The 17,405-nt window shown below is 39.8% G+C and overlaps 2 protein-coding genes across 2 annotated transcripts in view; one reads left to right on the forward strand and one right to left on the reverse strand.

Annotated features, from left to right (window-relative positions):
• The window catches only part of lactbl1b (lactamase, beta-like 1b), a 22,697-nt gene extending 13,856 nt beyond the window's left edge, over positions 1–8,841 (forward strand). Inside the window, exons 5-8 of the mRNA XM_056387231.1 lie at positions 1,157–1,314; positions 4,242–4,489; positions 5,016–5,121; positions 5,634–8,841. Of these exons, the coding sequence (XP_056243206.1) occupies positions 1,157–1,314; positions 4,242–4,489; positions 5,016–5,121; positions 5,634–6,612 (1,491 nt within the window). The 3' untranslated portion in view covers positions 6,613–8,841. The remainder of the gene's footprint in view (positions 1–1,156; positions 1,315–4,241; positions 4,490–5,015; positions 5,122–5,633) is intronic.
• nmur3 (neuromedin U receptor 3) lies at positions 8,485–15,927 on the reverse strand. Its single transcript, XM_056387218.1, has 3 exons — positions 15,684–15,927; positions 13,271–14,201; positions 8,485–9,476 (listed from the first exon to the last, which is right to left on the reverse strand). Exons 2-3 carry the CDS (start codon positions 14,115–14,117, stop codon positions 9,046–9,048), a joined length of 1,278 nt encoding a protein of 425 aa, XP_056243193.1. The 5' UTR covers positions 14,118–14,201; positions 15,684–15,927; the 3' UTR covers positions 8,485–9,045.
• Positions 15,928–17,405: the final 1,478 nt, after the last annotated feature.

Raw genomic sequence — 17,405 nt, forward strand, 5'->3', positions numbered from 1 at the left:
TAAAAAATAAAAGTTCTGTATCTTAAATTTAAGTAAAACTACAGGAACATTATCAGCATAATGTAATCTAAAATATCAAAAGGTATTAGTTCTTGTTCTGCAGCTGTGAGCCGCTGTGAGTGACATATATGACGTTATTAGATGGCTAATACTAATGCATCAATGTGTAAGCAGCATTTTACTGTGGTAGCTGGTCAAGACGTGCTAGTTTTAACTACAGCAAATATAAGGTTTTGGTTCACTGGCTTCTAGACTGTTGATAGTGTCCTTACAAAGGCTCACAAGATAAATCTGACAGATTGTCAGATAATTAATGGGCTAGGGAAAACGGAAAAATCAATTTCTACCACACAAATTTGTTTTCACTAATTCATTCAATTAAATGAAACCATCTGAGAAATTTAGAAGGGAAATATCTCTTTGGCTGAACCGCTAACAAGTTAGCGGTAGCAACATAAGGAGCCCCAATTAGACACTGCTGTTTTCTAAGGAGTCACAAGTCAAAAATGTGGGAGCCACTGTTTTAATTTTTAACAAAATATTGTATTTTATAGGATTATTGTGTTTTTATATAACTAGTAAATATTTCTGTTAAATAAATGTTGTGGAGTGATAATTACAATCTCTCCCTCTCAGATGTAGTGTGTGGTCATATTATCCCTGATAGTTGAATATAACTCATGTGCAAATCAAATGAGAGAGAAATCTGTTAATTGCTTAACTCACTTCAGCTGTGTTCTCTCTGCCTCATGTAGTTTCCTGAAGGAAGGAATTATAAATTAGTAGAATTAGCTGACTATTTTTTCATCACTGTTTGTGCTCATACTTAATTGAACAAATGCATACCATAATTGTAGACCAAACTCACAATCCTTCCTTATTAACATAAACATTTTTTCTAATCTAATTGCACCAAATGTTAATGTTGAAAAAATCTATTATTTATCACTTTCATATGAATTTATAATATGTATTCCAACTGATGAAATTCAGATTCAAATGTCCAACACGGTCAACAAATCACACAGCTGCTGCACTGCTAGAGTTGGATTAGCTTCTCTGCTGCTATCTTAGCTAGCTAGCAAGTTTTTTATGGACAGGGAACATTACCTTAAAATTAGCCTATTTAAATTAAAACAACCTCTGCCTCCTCTAGGTGGATGTTTTGCTTCGGCAGAGCGTCAACCCCATCAGCCTTCCCGCTATGTCAGCCATTGTGATTTTGAACGACACTGTTTTATGGACGGGCAACTTTGGAAAGAGGAATGCCAGTGACCCTCTCTCAGGACCCCCCAATGAGTACACAATCTACAGGTGAGTACTAGACTGAAGACTGCGTCACAAATGTCACAGTTGTCCCTGTTTAGAAACTATTCATCATCTCCATTAACCTGCTTGATTAAAGTGGTAACCTGCAAGAGTCTTGAAATTATTAGGAAGTCACAGACTTGTAAAGTGATTTATTTCTGAAGACGCAGGCTAAAATGTTGTCTCCATGCTGCCAATAAATTCTGGTATAGAAATTTATTGAATATTGAATATTTTATCTTATTTTGGTTGACCTGGAAATAGTTAATTTTAGTAGAGTAGAGTTTAGAGTACATGACCTCAGTGTCTTCAACAGTAGCTGATGATCACATGTAATGTCTTTTTTCTTGGATTTTCTGTCAGTAAAACCTGAGTTTCTTTAGTCATCTTTTCATGCTCTGCTCATAGCTCATTCACGCTAAGCAGATTTTCTTCTATTGATTCTATTGCTGCTGTCAGAAACATAGAACACATCGCTTTCCGGTGCTGTGGAGGAAGCAATGTGTTTTCATTATGGGACGAGCATTGTTATCATCTTGATTCATTGTAATGGGACCTTAAGCTCTGGCTACAAATATCAATCAACCAGTGCACATCTGCACAGTAGCTCCTGACGTTGATGTGTAACTGAATCTGCACCTTGGTGGCCCTACTACTTCTGAGAGTCAGATGACGACTCTAGAAAAGTAAGCAGGTCTCTATAGGGAAAAGCAAGCTACACCAGTTGGAGTTAGCAGTTAGTTATCTATTGCAGGCACTGATCATTTTGATAAAATCTAAAAGTACATAAAATACTGTATAATAAAATTAAGAAAATAAATAATTTACAACAGAAATGGGGCTTGTGGGTGTCGCCAAACCAAAGATTTACAGTTATTAAAACAAAAACAGGACTCTTAGCTATCTTAAATGAAGGGAAATGGAAAATAAGACCTGGACTACACTTCTAGCATCTCTGTGAGGTTGTACGTTGTGTACAAGGCTAACATCAGCATGTATAATTGTTACCATCTCAGTTTAGCATGTTAGCATGCTAACTTTTGCTATGTAACACTAAACAAAAAGTATAATTGAAGCTAATGGGAATGCAGTTAAACACATAATTAAAATGGGATTTAGTTTTATTTTTAAGATCCCACAGTTTCATTAACGCATCATGATCTTTAGTTAGACCCTCTCTGCCTTATTAATTCCCACATCTCAAACTCTGCTGCTTAAGTTTGTAAAGCAGATTTACTGATGAAAATGTGAAGTCTCCAAGCCCAGTCCAAGAAAACCCTGATGACAGTCCAAAGCTGCTTTCACACACTGCAGTCCTGAACTTATCTAGACATTACCCAGAGGATCTGTATGTGGGAATGCAAATGTCTGAATCAGTTGGACCAGACATTAAATGGACTTCACCCTGCCAGCTCACTATTATAAAGTGTACGTAATGTCCGATTGAGCCGATGTGTGAGCAGAGCATGTCGTTGTCTAGAGAATTCACAGCGAGTCAGTCGGCCTGTTGATGACGTTTCTATCCTGGCTCCTGCAGTAAAAGGCTCAAGATATAAGAAAGCTTCACCATAGGATATGCAACCATGTTTATAGACTGAGTACGCCCCCAGTTTGTGTTGTTTATGTGTAAAATTGGTGGAAATTAAATTAACACTTGATGATTGTATTAGTAATTAGTGAGCAGTCCCACACAAGTATGTCGAAAATCCGTTTCAAATGATCAAACCGTGCTCGTTAAATTGTCCTTTATACTGAACAAAATCATATAAGGAGCCATTAATCATTGCATTCATCTCCAGCACTTTATGCACTGTAGCACACGTTTAAGTCTTAAGACATGACATTTAAAAGTAGGTCCATAAAGATTTACTGATTTCTTTCAAATGTACTCTAAGTGCTCTGACACATTCACAGCTGCTTCTCAAAGGGCTAATGCTCCATTTAAGTCATTTTTCCATATTTAAACATTTTGTCGTAGCTTCTTTTGTTCAGTGCAGGTGGACACAGTCGATGTAACATTTTATCCCTGTGAGACTGTGAATTATCACAACAGTGCGTTGAGCTAAAGGTTAACATCAGCATGCTAATATTCACATAGTGACAATCCTAAAATTCAGATGTTAAGCAGATTTATTCACCATAATAACCATCTTAGTTTAGCATGTTAACATGTTCACCTTTGCAAAATGGCACTAAACACAAAGTGCTACAGCTTCATTATTTCATTCACTTTAAACAAAAATGCCAACAGTTACAGACCACAACACACATAATATACATTATATGGCTCCCATTACTCCATTTACTGAGTTCTTTCAAATGTACCGTGACACCTCAATTTCAGTAATTTTTCCACAGTGGACACAGACAATGTTACGATCATGAGCTTTCAACATGAGCTACAATCTTTGAACTCAAAGCACTGCACACTGTGAGGATTCAATTACAATCCTACACTTGTTGGCTTACAATCTTATCTGAGAAGTGGGAATTTGTTTGGATATTCATTTTTTCCAGAGATGGCTTTGCGTGGTTTAAAATGTAATTAAGATATTGTGTTGCTGTCAGACTTTATGCATCCATGTGCTTTATTTGTGAAAATCTGTCTTTTTTGACACGCAAACAACAGCTTTTTAACTGAACCCCCATCTTGTCTTGCAAGTGTTGTAGTGACAAGTGTAGTATTTGACAGGGAAGAAACCGTCAGCTTGTACAGACATAGATACAGTATGTATATAAATTGGTATCAAATCATAAACTTCACACATAAAATAAGTGTGCATTTAAAACAGCTGAAATGTTTCAAAAACAAATCCCAAATCTGTCCTGTCTGTCTCTTTTTGGTCAGTAATAAATAATAAACTTTAAACATAGCATCAGTATGCCAACACATAGACCCTTTTTTTTGCATTGCTCTATTATCTGTCTTTCAGAATTGCCAGCCTATCCAAAATCTTCCCAACGCTGATGTTGTACAGACTGTGGGAGGATGGGAAGATCGGCTCCCTAGATGACCCTCTGGAGAAATATGTTGAGAACTTCACCATCAAAAACCCTCTGGGGAAGACGCGAGACTCTGAGTTGAAGTATGTGACAGATGGTCTGATATTTCTGGACAGCGGGGAGGTTCAGATCCGCTCCTCCTCAGTCACCCTGCGTAGGATGGCCAGCCAGCTCTCAGGTACGTAGATACAGTTGATCATAAAGACATAACTTCAATTTTAAAACTCCAGAGAACCCTGTGACTTACCTTATCAGGGAGCCAACGCTTGAGATCTAATCAGATATTGTATATCCCTTAGCTCTTAAATCTATATGTGTTAGGCAGTTGATGGAAAAAGCATCTTCTCTATCAGCCAAAATCATAAATTGGTAAACTGTAGTATGTTTGAATATACCCACAGGACCTGACTGGTTGAAACTTAAAAGTGGAATAAAGTCAGTAAAAACAAAAGAGATTTAGTGATTTTTAAGCAAAACTGCCAAACGTAATCATTGAAAGCTTCTCAAATATAATATATGTAATAATAATATCCCTGTTCATCAGAAAAAATAAAACATCAGACTGAAATGGAAAGTGAAGAGGATGGAGAGAAGAGGAGGAAGTCTCTTATGCACACAAATACATATTCAGCTGTGGATGTTGCAGTTTCTATTCGCTGATTGTATTTTTTCATTGAACACTGTTTTCCTGTGGGTGGATCCAGGCCTGCCCAGGAGACTGAGGGCCACAAATTTACTTTGGAAAGGAAAAACACAATCTGCAATCAATCTACTACAAGATGATGTCCTTGTTGCAGACCCAGGCACCAAGTAAGATTTGTTTAGCTGTGCTGATTTTTACATTGTCATTGTGCAGACTGGAATAGGGAAATGTGTGAAAGTGGATGAATGTCTAATTGTCAAACCAAAACATTATAAAACACCATATTTTTAGGCTAAATACTTTTTTTGTTTTTTTTGTCAAAAATATTAAATCGACCTAAACTCACGTTTACTTCATTTGTCATCCAAAAGTCATATGACTTAGACTCAAGCTGATAGGATTCGAGTTATTTTAGGACTGAATTCTGATGTCTACATTATTCTACTGGTGCCCTGATGACAGCAATATAATAAACAGTCAAAATAGGTCAAACGAGTCTGGCACATATCTCCCTGACTTTCATTTCCATGTTAGCTGCTTCTTGTTCTTTGCTAAGCTAAGCTAACCTTCTGCTGGCTGTAGCTTCATCATTCAAATGGGAAAATACTAGGAAATTTTTGTACCTGAACCAACTTCATTTTTAAGATGTTCTCCATCTCCGTAACTTGCTTCCTTCCAGATGTCACTACAGCAATCTCGCCTTCTCCTTACTTGCTCATGTAATGGCTGAGCGAGTGGCCGGGGTTGACTACCAGCGGTGGATCACAGACAACATCCTGGACCGGCTGGGGATGGAGGACACCGGCTTCGACATCACACCGGGGCTGCAGAGTCAAATGGCTGTAGGGGTATACTCCAACGGGAAGCCAGCCCCACTCTATGACCTGGGCTGGTATCGGCCTTCGGGTCAGATGTTCTCCACAGCGGCAGACTTGGCCAAGCTTGCTATGATGCTGCTGGGTGCTTATCACCGCAAGCTGCTGGAGCCGGACTCATTGAAGATCATGCTGACACCACTCTTCAGGTGCGATAAGGACTACTTTGCCAACCGTACCGGGACGCCGTGGGAGGTGAACGAGCTGCTGGGCTACGAGGTGGTGCGGAAAGATGGTGATCTGGACGGGTACTCTGCCACGTTCTCTCTGGTACCCAGACTGAAACTTGGTCTGGTGGTGCTCATGGCAGGCAGCAGGTCTCAGAACCAGGACGTGGTCACCAAGGCTTATAACTACATCATCCCAGCCATCGAAAAAGCCTTCAGGGAGGCCAAGAAGGTCCTCTTTCCTCCCCCAGTTCCAGACCCTTACATCGGCTTCTTCACCTACGGAAACATCACCTTCTACGAGATCAAAGTTGGGTCAGATGGAGTTCTGGTCATGCAGCAGTTTGGGCCTCAGATTGAAGAGCTGATCCCAGAAAAGTACAGGACAATAAAGCTCAACTACCTGGTCGACCGGGTGTTCAGAGTGGTGTTTGAGAAAGAGTACCCTTGTGTTTTGCAAGTCGGCACGGCCTCAGTGTCCCTGGAAGCCCAAGATGGCCAATTATTTAACTTCTACATGTTTGACAAGCGGGGTTTGTCCCCTGGTTTTGATGCTCCAGGACTGAATACATATAATGTCGTCAGAATAGCCCGCCGGCCAACCTTCTCAAGCTGAACTGCTGCACTGCTGTGGCCTAAAGACAAATGGTATGTCCTTGTGTTGGGATGTGTGGGGGACTGTAAATAAGAAAGAGGCTGTGAAATTTGAAAGACCAAATGAAGAAGTTGGGAGTCATTTTGGTGGTCACAGATAGGATTGTGCTTTGGATTTACAGAGAGCACAGAGTGGGACGCTGTTACATTCACCCAGCTGTATGATGTCTTGCAAAGAAAATGAATTAATTTCTCTTCTGAAAGATGTATGTGACTGTCCTCCTTGCACTAGTCCTTAATTATGCCTCCTGACTTAACATTCACATTATGGTGCTTGTTTTTTTCCTGCCTTCATCTAAATCGCTCTCGTATTGTCTTGGTCTGTTCTGTCCTTGAGTCTCCATGAGTGTGAACAGCAGGACACTGGCTCACAACAAACACTTGTTGTAGTCATGTACATGAATATTTACATACATTTCATTTTAAATTCTTGGACCATGATTGCAGTTCCATGAAATCATGGTCTCATACATATTTATCTTCCACCAGAAGAGTAAGAAAAAGATTTAATTTCTTTGTGGTAATATTCTTATGGCAGGTAAAGTCAGAACATTTTCATGGAAAAATGTGATTATGCATGAGTTTTAATATAATAAGGATGCAGCCCTGGGTATGGAACTGCTGATTTAATATCAACAATCATGCACTTACATGTGACTAAAATGCAAAATATTTTGGCTCCCAATAAGCGGCGATTAAGGATAGAGAGGCTTTTGTTTGCTTGTGTGACACTTTCCTATGTAATCCCTGAAAATGGATGCCAATTCGTACCAAACTCAAACAACAATATGAGTAATACACTGCCCTGACTGCTGCAGGATAATGAGAGACTCAAGTGTACAGAAATATCCCTTATGTGGGCAAAGGCTGACGTTTTACCTTTTTATAACAGATTGATTATCTGGGGATGGGATGGGAACGGAGTACAGATTGAAAATGTTGCTTAGTCTTGAAGCATCAGGTGCAATGAGTGAAATCAAGGAGGATGAAAATGCAGTGCTGCTTCGAAAATAAATCAGCTGTATCCACTTTTATCCGCCTATGGGTGAAATACTGACACTGGCATTCAACAGTGCAATCAAATATTATCACAGCCCACAGAATAAAGCTTGTTCTTATTTACTGTGGGAAGGAAAAAAATCTCTTGGGTCTCTATTGTAAGCCATACTGGAACAAAACTGTACCAATATGCAAATTAAACCGTGTGCTGATTCTATTGTTGTTTAGGCTTGTTATTTTAGATATGTAACATGAGGCTTATGCAGCCTTCAGAAAAGCAGCAATCACATAATGCAATCATGATGACAAATAAATAAGTAACACAACAGCATAATTAACAATATACAATGTAGGCAAAATTTTTTTTAAAATGGCTATGTGTGGATAGTTTAGACATTTATTTGTTTAGCTTTTAAATTAGGCATTGCACAATAGCCATAATCACTTTTTATATCTGCAATCACAGTGAACGAGAGCTTACCAATCAATCACATCATGTACATGATGGCTGGCCATTCAACAAGAGACAAAACAAGATTTGGAAAAGCTCACGGCAAAGTATTACATTCTTTGTTTACAAGTTCCACGGAAACACTGAGAATGATTTGACCTGTTTTTGCTCCCCAGCAACAACAATTTTCCAAAAAAAGACATTACAGACATTACAACATTAATATCGTTCAGATTATTATTCAGATTAATTTGATTGTCCCACTTCCCCGCTAGGTTCACTCTGTAAGGCATACAGCAGTTATGGTATAAGACAGCGGGTGGAATTTGCAGGCACTGTTGAACAATATTATCCATAGTAACAAAGAAACCAACTCAGATCAAATTATATGTACAAGCTCTTTAATGACATGTAACAAGTTTAAAGGTTCAAAGGTCAACATTTTGAGAAATTCACTTGCTCACTTTCTTGGTTAGACTTAGATGAGAACCACTCTTACATCTGTATAGTAAATATGAACTAGCAGACTGCTATCTTAGCTTAGCATAAAGACTGAAAACGGGGGAATAGCTAGCCAGGCTCTGTGCAACAGTGAAAAACAATGCACCTACAACCCATTTAAAGCTCAATTGTATCACTACTAATTTCTTTTTTTTTTTTCTTTTTTTACAAATTAAATACATGACATATGCAGTTTTTATTTAGCGAGCATTACACATGCAGGTAGGTGGATTTTTTGTACCTATGGACAGAGCTAGAGAAGCTGTTTCCCCCTGTTTCCATTCTCTGAGTCATATCAATTTGCTCGTATCTTTAGAGTCCTATCGATCTTCTCATCTAACTCTCAGCAAGGAAGTAAATAAGCGTATTTCACAAAATGCCAAATTACTTCTTTAAAGTGGTTCTAGGTCAGCTCCTCGTTAGCTTATTCATATCAAATGTCAATTAGAACACCGAGGTCTTGCAAGTCGTCTCTTTACATGCACATGTGAGGATTGCAGAATCTATGCTCAGTGTCATGTTAGGAGACAGCAAAGGGATGATAGCATTAGAGTCCTTACCCTTAGCCTGAGCTCTGGAACTTGAAACAGAGGGATTCAGTAAGATTTTAGGGAAGGGCGGCGAGTCTCTGACAGAGCTGTTGTCCTCCGTCTGGGAACACACGAGTTCTCGGAAACACTCCCTGAACCGTGTGGAGAGCAGGCTGTAGATGATAGGATTGACCGCAGAGCTGAGGTAGAAGAGGACGCCCGACAGTATGTGGACATACTGATAAATATTGTGCATCAAGTCGGTCCATTGGCTGATGGAACTCCACAGGAGCCGCTCGATGTGGAAGGGCGCCCAGCAGACTCCAAACACAGCCACCACGATTGCTATAGGATCAGGCCAGAGAGAAGGCAGGCTATTTAAAAAGGTCCCACAGTTGCTACAGGTTACAGGTTCTTTCTTACTGATCGTAATTTATTATTTCAACATATTTTTGATGACACCTTCCCCTTTACAAGGAAATGAGACAGTCAGAAAAGCTGTTCAGATGGAAAGACAAGGTGAAAATGCTAAAAACATCGCCCAACAATGGACATGTGAATGTTCAGACAAGTGGCTGAAAGTACATTTACTCAAGTACTGTACTTAAGTGCACTTTCAGTCTCAGACCTAGCAATAACATGCGTCTCCAGGTACGTCAGTTCACATCTGGCGCTAGAATGAGTCTCCACGTGTCAAGTGACCACTCGAGATCTCACTTCCTCGCTCTATATGCAAATAGACACGTAGCATATGCCTTGTTGTTTTTAGCCAGTCTGAATGGCTGACTACAGTCAGGACTGTTGTCAATGTGTTTGTGGGAAAGAGAGAGAGAGAGTCAAGGAGGGGTTGAAAGAATCACTACACTGCACACAGCTCTTCAATGAAATGAGGTTTCAGCCAGGTTCACACGTGAACTTAGAGTTGACCACTTATGATTGGATCACCTGACCATTAGTATTCAGATGGTGCTGTTATGTGATGAATGTAAGTCCAGTATTCCTTCTTCTTGTAGCTTTAGTCTTCTCTACAGTATTTCCTTCATACATTGGTAGTTTTGGCTGCTAAATCCCCCACTGTGCTCACAGGATAGTCACCGGACCGGATCTCAAATGAACGCTGAATCCGTCAGATGCTAATGCCAGTCCTGAACGGAGAGATTCCCACGAAACCTTCTATGTTTAAATAATTGTTAGAGGCCCAAAGAGGCCAAATTATCCTTTATTTCACAAAAAATCGAATATTAGAGAAGAGTAAAAGGAAGTGTATACAGATTTGTGGAACTTTTGTTTTTTCTCTTTCCCACCCCAGTAATCACCTCACGACCTGGTCAACCCAACCGACCTGGAGGCTTGATCCCTAGGTTGGGAACCAATAAAATTAACTAACTGTATATAAAGTAGTATTCAGTCATCATTTTCTAATGATGTTTTGAAAGAAAACCACTCAAGAGAATCTTGAAAAAATGGAAATTCAGTGTGCCATTTCCCTGTAATTACCAGTGTTGCTCAGCAAATGCAGCATATTTTCACAATCCACCATCTACAAAAAAAAAAAACCCACAACAATGCTAACCCTAATTTAAAAACCTTCAGATGAAATGTGGAAGCTTTAGTGGTGTACACTTCCTTAAACATGATGAAAGATTATATTGTTAAAACTGAAGACAGAGAAAGTAATGCAGGTGTAAAAAGTCTTTCGTGTAATTTTATTCATAACCACTTATAGACGCATCACTCCTGAGCAGCAGAGGATCGGCAAAATCACCTGAGTTTGTGAGATTTGTCCATCTAATCCCTTTACACGCAGTTTTTTTCACTTCCCCCCCTTAAGTGAAGCTGAAAGGTTTGAAAAATTGGCTTTTTCCACATTTGTATTCTGTATCATCTTGTTCCAACTCTTCATTGAAGCTATATGATGTTTACACTGAGTGAAATATTCAAATCCCTGAGTCCATATTTTAATGACTGCCCCATAAATGCGCCACACATCAAATATTCTTCGTCTTCTTGCTCATCTCAGCCTGACATGTTTGGTATGTTTGTTCTGTGGGTTTGAATAATGTTGCTATAACTATCATTTCTATATTAACAATGTATCACACAACTATATGTGCTGCATGTGTATATCATATGTAGTGACAAACTTCCAGAGAATTATCACCCAACCCTGAAGTTCCCCACAGCTATATGGAACATTTTACAGTCGTTTCAGCATATTGTTTCAGGTTTTACAACCACCTTAATTGCTATTGTTCACTCTAACGGCTTGTTTCTAGATAGAGCAACCAGCTGTTTTCAGCAAAAAAAACCTCTGAAAGCCCACTGTCTAAAGCATCAAACGGCAGACAGACACAGTCTGTGACTATCTTGTGTGCACAGTGGGGGATTTAGCAGCCAAAAAGGCCAATGTTAGGAGGAAATACTGAAGAGAAGACTAAAGCTAGAAGAAGAAGGAATACTAGACTTACATTCATCAAATAACAGCACCATCTGAACACTAATGTTTTTCTGGCCCTGTTCACACCTGGCGTTAACATCCTTCTCAGCTGATCCCATCATAAGTGGTCAACTCTAAGTCCAATGTGAACCCACCCAAGATGCATTGAGGACGCATTTGAGATCCGATCACTCAGACCACATTCGGCGGTGGTCTGAGCTACATGTGGACACATTCTTTTGGCAGTGTGAATGCAAATGAGTCCTGGGCCACACTGAAGGACTGTCTACTCAACTGACGTCCTCTGCCACAGTGTGCCAATTAGTCCTGTCGAAAACAAGATTACTATTTCACATGGCTAAAAACTTCATCATAGAACTGTGCGCAGTGCTACGATTCTCTCAACACTCCCTCCTCTCTCTGTCACTCACTCTCTCTCTCTCTCTCTCTCTCTCTCTCTCTCTCTCTCTCACAAACACATGACTACCCATCTGTCATAGTCGGACTGGCTTAAAACAATAGCAAATATGTGTATATTTGCATATAGAGCAGGAAAATTAGATCCCATCACAAGTGGCCACTCTTGACGTATGTGGAGACACATTCTAGTAGCAGATGTGAACTGACCTACTTAGAGCTGTCCACTTGTGATCAAATTACCAAAGACGCATGCTAATTCCACGTCCTAACAGGGTCATAGTCACCGTATCAACTTTATAAGTTGACATTAAGTCAGAGAACAATTCAAGTGGCCAAAAAAAATCAGTTACTGCAGGTTGAAGTATTTCTCTGTAACATAACATTATACCATATTTATTGCACTTTTTATTCAGAGCATCTACGGCACAAAAAAAAAATCATTACCTGTTCTTCCTTAACTAATATGTTTGACTAAATATTTCACACTGAGATACAAAATAAAAACCACCATAAGGGAGGCTGCTGAAGTAGACTGTGAAATGTGGTTGAAAGCCCCAGAGAAGAAAACAAATCACAAGCAGACCTTCTGTCATATCAACCTCAAGATCAGCTTCATCAGGACCGCTCAGTGTGGGAGTGTTTTGATCAGATTAGATCAAGAACAGCATGTCAGCATAATCAAACGACCCAATGCTGTTGTTTGTCTGTCATCAGAATCTAATCACGACATTGTTCACTTTGCAAAAGTACCTGGCCTCACTTTTTTCCAACTGCTCACTTCAAACTAGTGAGATGAGCACAGACATAAATACTTGAAGATCCCAGGATTACTCTACACTTGGAAAATAATATTGCATTCATGTTGAATCCCATCAGTCATTATAAGAAGCTGCTTCAGAAAACAGAGCCTTTAAGATGGATCAAACTAGAATTCAGTACAAGCTATTTTGTTTCCTGTTGTGGAAGTGTTATCAGAAGATGGATATGTCAGTTTAGAATGAACAAATCAATTATCTATAATAAGAAGGGGAGGGGGGGGTATACTGTTGTATATGGACTGTAAGAACTGTACTAACATTGTATGAAATCTCATCAAGCCCCAGAGCTTAGAGGATGCGAAATAATGGGACCCCCTTCAGAATATTTCCTCACATTTTGTCTTTGGGAAACATGTCTTTGCATTGATAGCACAGATTAAAGGGGATCTGCTTTCGGATCATGGCAACCTGTCATTGCAATGCATGTTTTCTGTAGAAAGAAAAGAAAAAAAAAACAAACTCACATAGCATCTTGGTAACCTGTCTCCTGCGCCCGTTCTCAATGCTGATCTTCCTTCGTGTGTTGCTCCTACAGTTCTTTCCCAGGTTCTTGCTGGGCTGCCGCGTCTCTCTGCCCAAATGAAGGCCCATCACCAGGTACAGCATGCTAATCACCATCATGGGTACAAAATAAAAGCACACAGTGGTGATCTGCATGACCATGTTATAGATCCACAGGGGCTTCAGCACAGTGCATATGGCCGACTCCTCCATCTTCTCTGGCAGGTAGAAGATGCCGTGCAGTGATGTGTTTGGGATGGCGCAGGTCATCGACACCACCCACACGACGGTGATTACATGCTTGGCGTGCTGATTTGTCGAGAGGTATCTTGTTTTGAGCGGATGCACCACAGCTATGTACCTCTCCACGCTCAGAGCTGTCACATTGAGGATTGAGGCGAAGCAGATTGTCTCAAAGAGGAAGGTCTTGAAATAGCAGCCGCCCTCGCCAAAGGGGAATGGGTAGTTCTGCCACAGGTCGTAAATTTCCAGGGGCATCCCGAACAAAAGCACAAGGAGGTCGGACACGGCCAGGCTCACAAGGTAGAGGTTGGTGGGGTTACGCATCTTCTTGTGCTTTGCTATCACTGCACATGTGAGCAGATTTCCAGACAAGCCGGTGAGGAAGATGAGAAGGTAAACAGTGGTCACCGGGAGAAAGAAGGGAGATCGTTTTGGACCCAGGATTTCAAAGAGGTTGACTTCAGTAAACTGGTCGTTGGTGTAATTCCCAGTGCCGTTTAGTGGCATGCTGGTATTGAAGAACAGTTTGGATAGGTTTGAAGAGGTGCCCTTCAAAGAGAGATCCATCTCAGAGAGGAGAGCTGGAGAGACAACAGGAGTTGTCAACACATCCTGTGCTGATTTGTGGCTTCATTCAACACCGGAGATGTGCTATTAACAGAAAAACAGAACACATTTCATTAACGACCCTGTGATGATGCTTATTTAACATTTCTTCTTGTTTCATAAACCACTTTTCAATTGAAACTGAGTGATTCACATATTCCCAGAATTAAAATGGAGGATCATTTTAACCAAACTAGTATGACTTGGGCTGCAAGTATTGGCGATTAATCTGCTGATTATAAAAATTCAAAAAGGAAGGAAAAATTTCCATTATAATTTCACAGAACCCAAGATGGCATCTTCAAATTCTTTGTTTTAGCTGACCATCAGTAGAAAACACAGCGGTGTTCAGTTAAAAATCATATATGACTAAGAAAAGCACCAAATCTTTGCACCTTAGAAGCTCTTTTTTTTGTTTGTTTGTTTTTGATTGAAATGATTGTCACAATAGTTGCTACTGTCCATCTACTAGTCCATTAATCTGCTAATAGTTTCCACTCTTTATATTACCACTTAGATAACAGATGAAATTTGGTATCCTGACCAATTAAAACAACAGATGCTTCATTTTTCAGGGGGGGATGAGTGCCATTAGGCAGAACAGGAGCCAAACATTTTCTGATCAAAATCATATTAATCTGATAATGTCAGGGACAGCTGCTGCAGAACGCATTAACCCAGATAATTAAAACACACTTTGAATGTTTTTAGCATGCACAGCATACACAGATCTATTTATCCGTACTTTGTTTAAAAGAGAATTATTTGGAATTTTCTATTTCAAAAAGTAAACTTTTGATTGTGAACTTAAGTAATTATACACAGCTCACAGCACATAGCTGTTAGCATAAACTAACTATTTACACCAAATTTGCTGCAGAACATCACTGACTGACAAACATTTTCTGTTGGCCTTGGATGATGAAGAAACAATTAAGTAATAGAACATATATTAGTGTCACATTGAAATGACAGATTTCCACTTGGGATTGGGGAATATTGCTTTTACTGCTGCGCTAATATGGCTCAAATCCTTCCCATCAGCTGGTGACTGTTGAGGATAATTGCCATTACACACTATGCACTGATAGATGCTGATGACTTCTTCTAAGGGTAATTAAGTTACCACATCTGATGCAAAACCTTGCAACCCCAAGGTTACGTGACACAGTGTGAGCTGCAAAGTTGGAATTAACCTAAAAGATTGTTTGAAATAATGATGTTCTAATAGCCTGTTTCTATGGGGAGTTATAACCTGCCTGTGATCTAACTGTGAGATTTAATGGCTTTTAGACTGATTAGACTCGTTAAAAAATGCAAGTAAAATATTTAATGTTAGTTTATTGTTGTTATTAGGAAATTAAGGTTGATTGGACAGTCAGTTAGGCTTAATAAATACTTAATTACATCGGACATAAAGCAAACAAAAACGTTAATACAGCGTTAATAGGCTGAATATTTGACTCTTGATAAAACATAATTACCCTATAACTTTTGTTAAAAATATTTACAGAAGTAAATCCTCACCTTGATGCTGCTGTTCTCCCAGCCGCTTCTCATTGCGCGCTCTCTGTGAGCTCATTATTGGAAATGAGAAACAAACGGCGCCGATGAGGCAAATAGAAACTGATTAATGACTGCAAAAGTTGATTTTTCAGGGCGCAACAACAGAGACGAAGAAACAGGTGGAGGCAGCACAGCAATCCTAACTGCGCTGCAGCCACATCCTCTTCAGACAGAGATTAATGTGGTGAGATGTAAAGAAGAGGAGAGAGCGAGAGAAAGAGAGAGGTGGTGGTGGTGGCGGCGGCGGCGGCGGGGGGGGGGGGGGGGGGGGGGGCTCTCATGAGATCATGAATAAACTTTCATTCACAAAAAACTCCAAGAAATAGGTGAAATTGTGATTAGATTTCTCTACAGAACACTTTTTAAATTAAAGTCATTATAAAATTATGATAAAATAATGTTGTTTGGGAAATATTAAAGGCTGTTTGTGTTTGTGTGAAATCAAATTCATGTACTATACTCCTGCAGCGGGATACATCCCCAACCTGCTGTCCTCACCAGGCTGCTGAGATAATTAGCCACAGAGATGTTTAATTATTCTTGCTTGCCATTAAACGCTTTATAAAAGAGGTTTAAATTGAAGTTTCACTTAATTTTCTTGTTAACAGCAAAAAAAAAACAGTTCAGTTTCCCTGTAGCTTTTTTAAAGAGCTATTTGTAAGTTTTGCGATTGCTACATAGCTAATCTTAGCATTGACAGCTTTTTACTTGCAGTCTAGAAGAAACTTTGTGAATTCAACAACAGAATTCATCCCTTTACTCGACAAGAGCGGTCTCCGGTGGAAGAAAGCAATGCTAATGTTTACTCTTGTCTTTTCTTCTACCGAAATTAACATGCTAACTAGCTAGCCCAAGCCTTTCTCATCACTTTCCGATTGTGTAGTTTCCAATCTGCCCTGAAGACATAGCGCTGTTCAGAGGGTGAATTATAAACAACCTCCAAGGCTGAAAAATGAATCCAGCAATCGAGTACCAAACACTGCGGTTCTTTGAACAGCTGCTTGAGTCTCCAAAAGCGAGTCAATCTGGTCAATACGGCTAATCTCCCCCTCCATGTCAACTGTATGGGGATGTATTTTTATATATATCTCCCATTTAAATTTTATTAAGGTTCTGCATAATTGAGGGCGTGGCCTCTTTGAGTGACAGGTGGGTGAGCGTATGCCTGCCACAAACTAGTATGCACCAATGTCTCGGCTCCACACACACCCCTCCCCTTTGACTATTTTTAGATTAGCTGGGAGTTTGGCAGAGTTAGGCACTGGCAAGATGACGGCAGCGGAGCAGCCCAGTATGAGATTCAAAACACTCCTCAGAAACCTATGGACGTCATGGAGTCTACATCCATCCTCATTTACAGTCTATGATTATAATCCCTTGTATTATAAAGACAACAATGGCCAAAGCTCTTGTCAAGCAACAATCACCACCCACTCCTGGCAAGAAACTACGTTCAGCAGCAGAGAAAACTTACAAACAGCCCCTTTAACATGTTTAATTAGAGGTTTTACTTTACTGAGTTTGTTCACAGCAAAAACAAACATACAGTTTCACTGTAGCGTCCTATGTTTAATTGGGTAAATATATCAGAAAATGCAGTTTTGCAGTAGCCGACCTGTGTGTAACTGAAGAGAGTGAGGAACCTCCACAGCCCACAGTCATATAGCAAACACTCTGTCTGGC

The sequence above is a fragment of the Seriola aureovittata genome, chromosome 2 (genome assembly GCF_021018895.1).
Source record: "Seriola aureovittata isolate HTS-2021-v1 ecotype China chromosome 2, ASM2101889v1, whole genome shotgun sequence".
In the NCBI taxonomy this organism is placed as follows: Eukaryota; Metazoa; Chordata; class Actinopteri; order Carangiformes; family Carangidae; genus Seriola; species Seriola aureovittata.

What these genes read in the sequence shown, in the direction of transcription:
- nmur3 (XM_056387218.1), bottom strand. Translation starts at nt 14,117, where the DNA reads ATGGATCTCTCTTTGAAGGGCACCTCTTCAAACCTATCCAAACTGTTC. An exon ending in ACAGGTTACCAAGATGCTAT is followed by an intron (nt 9,477 to 13,270) that starts GTGAGTTTGTTT and finishes CTGATCCTATAG; the next exon opens with CAATCGTGGTGGCTGTGTTT.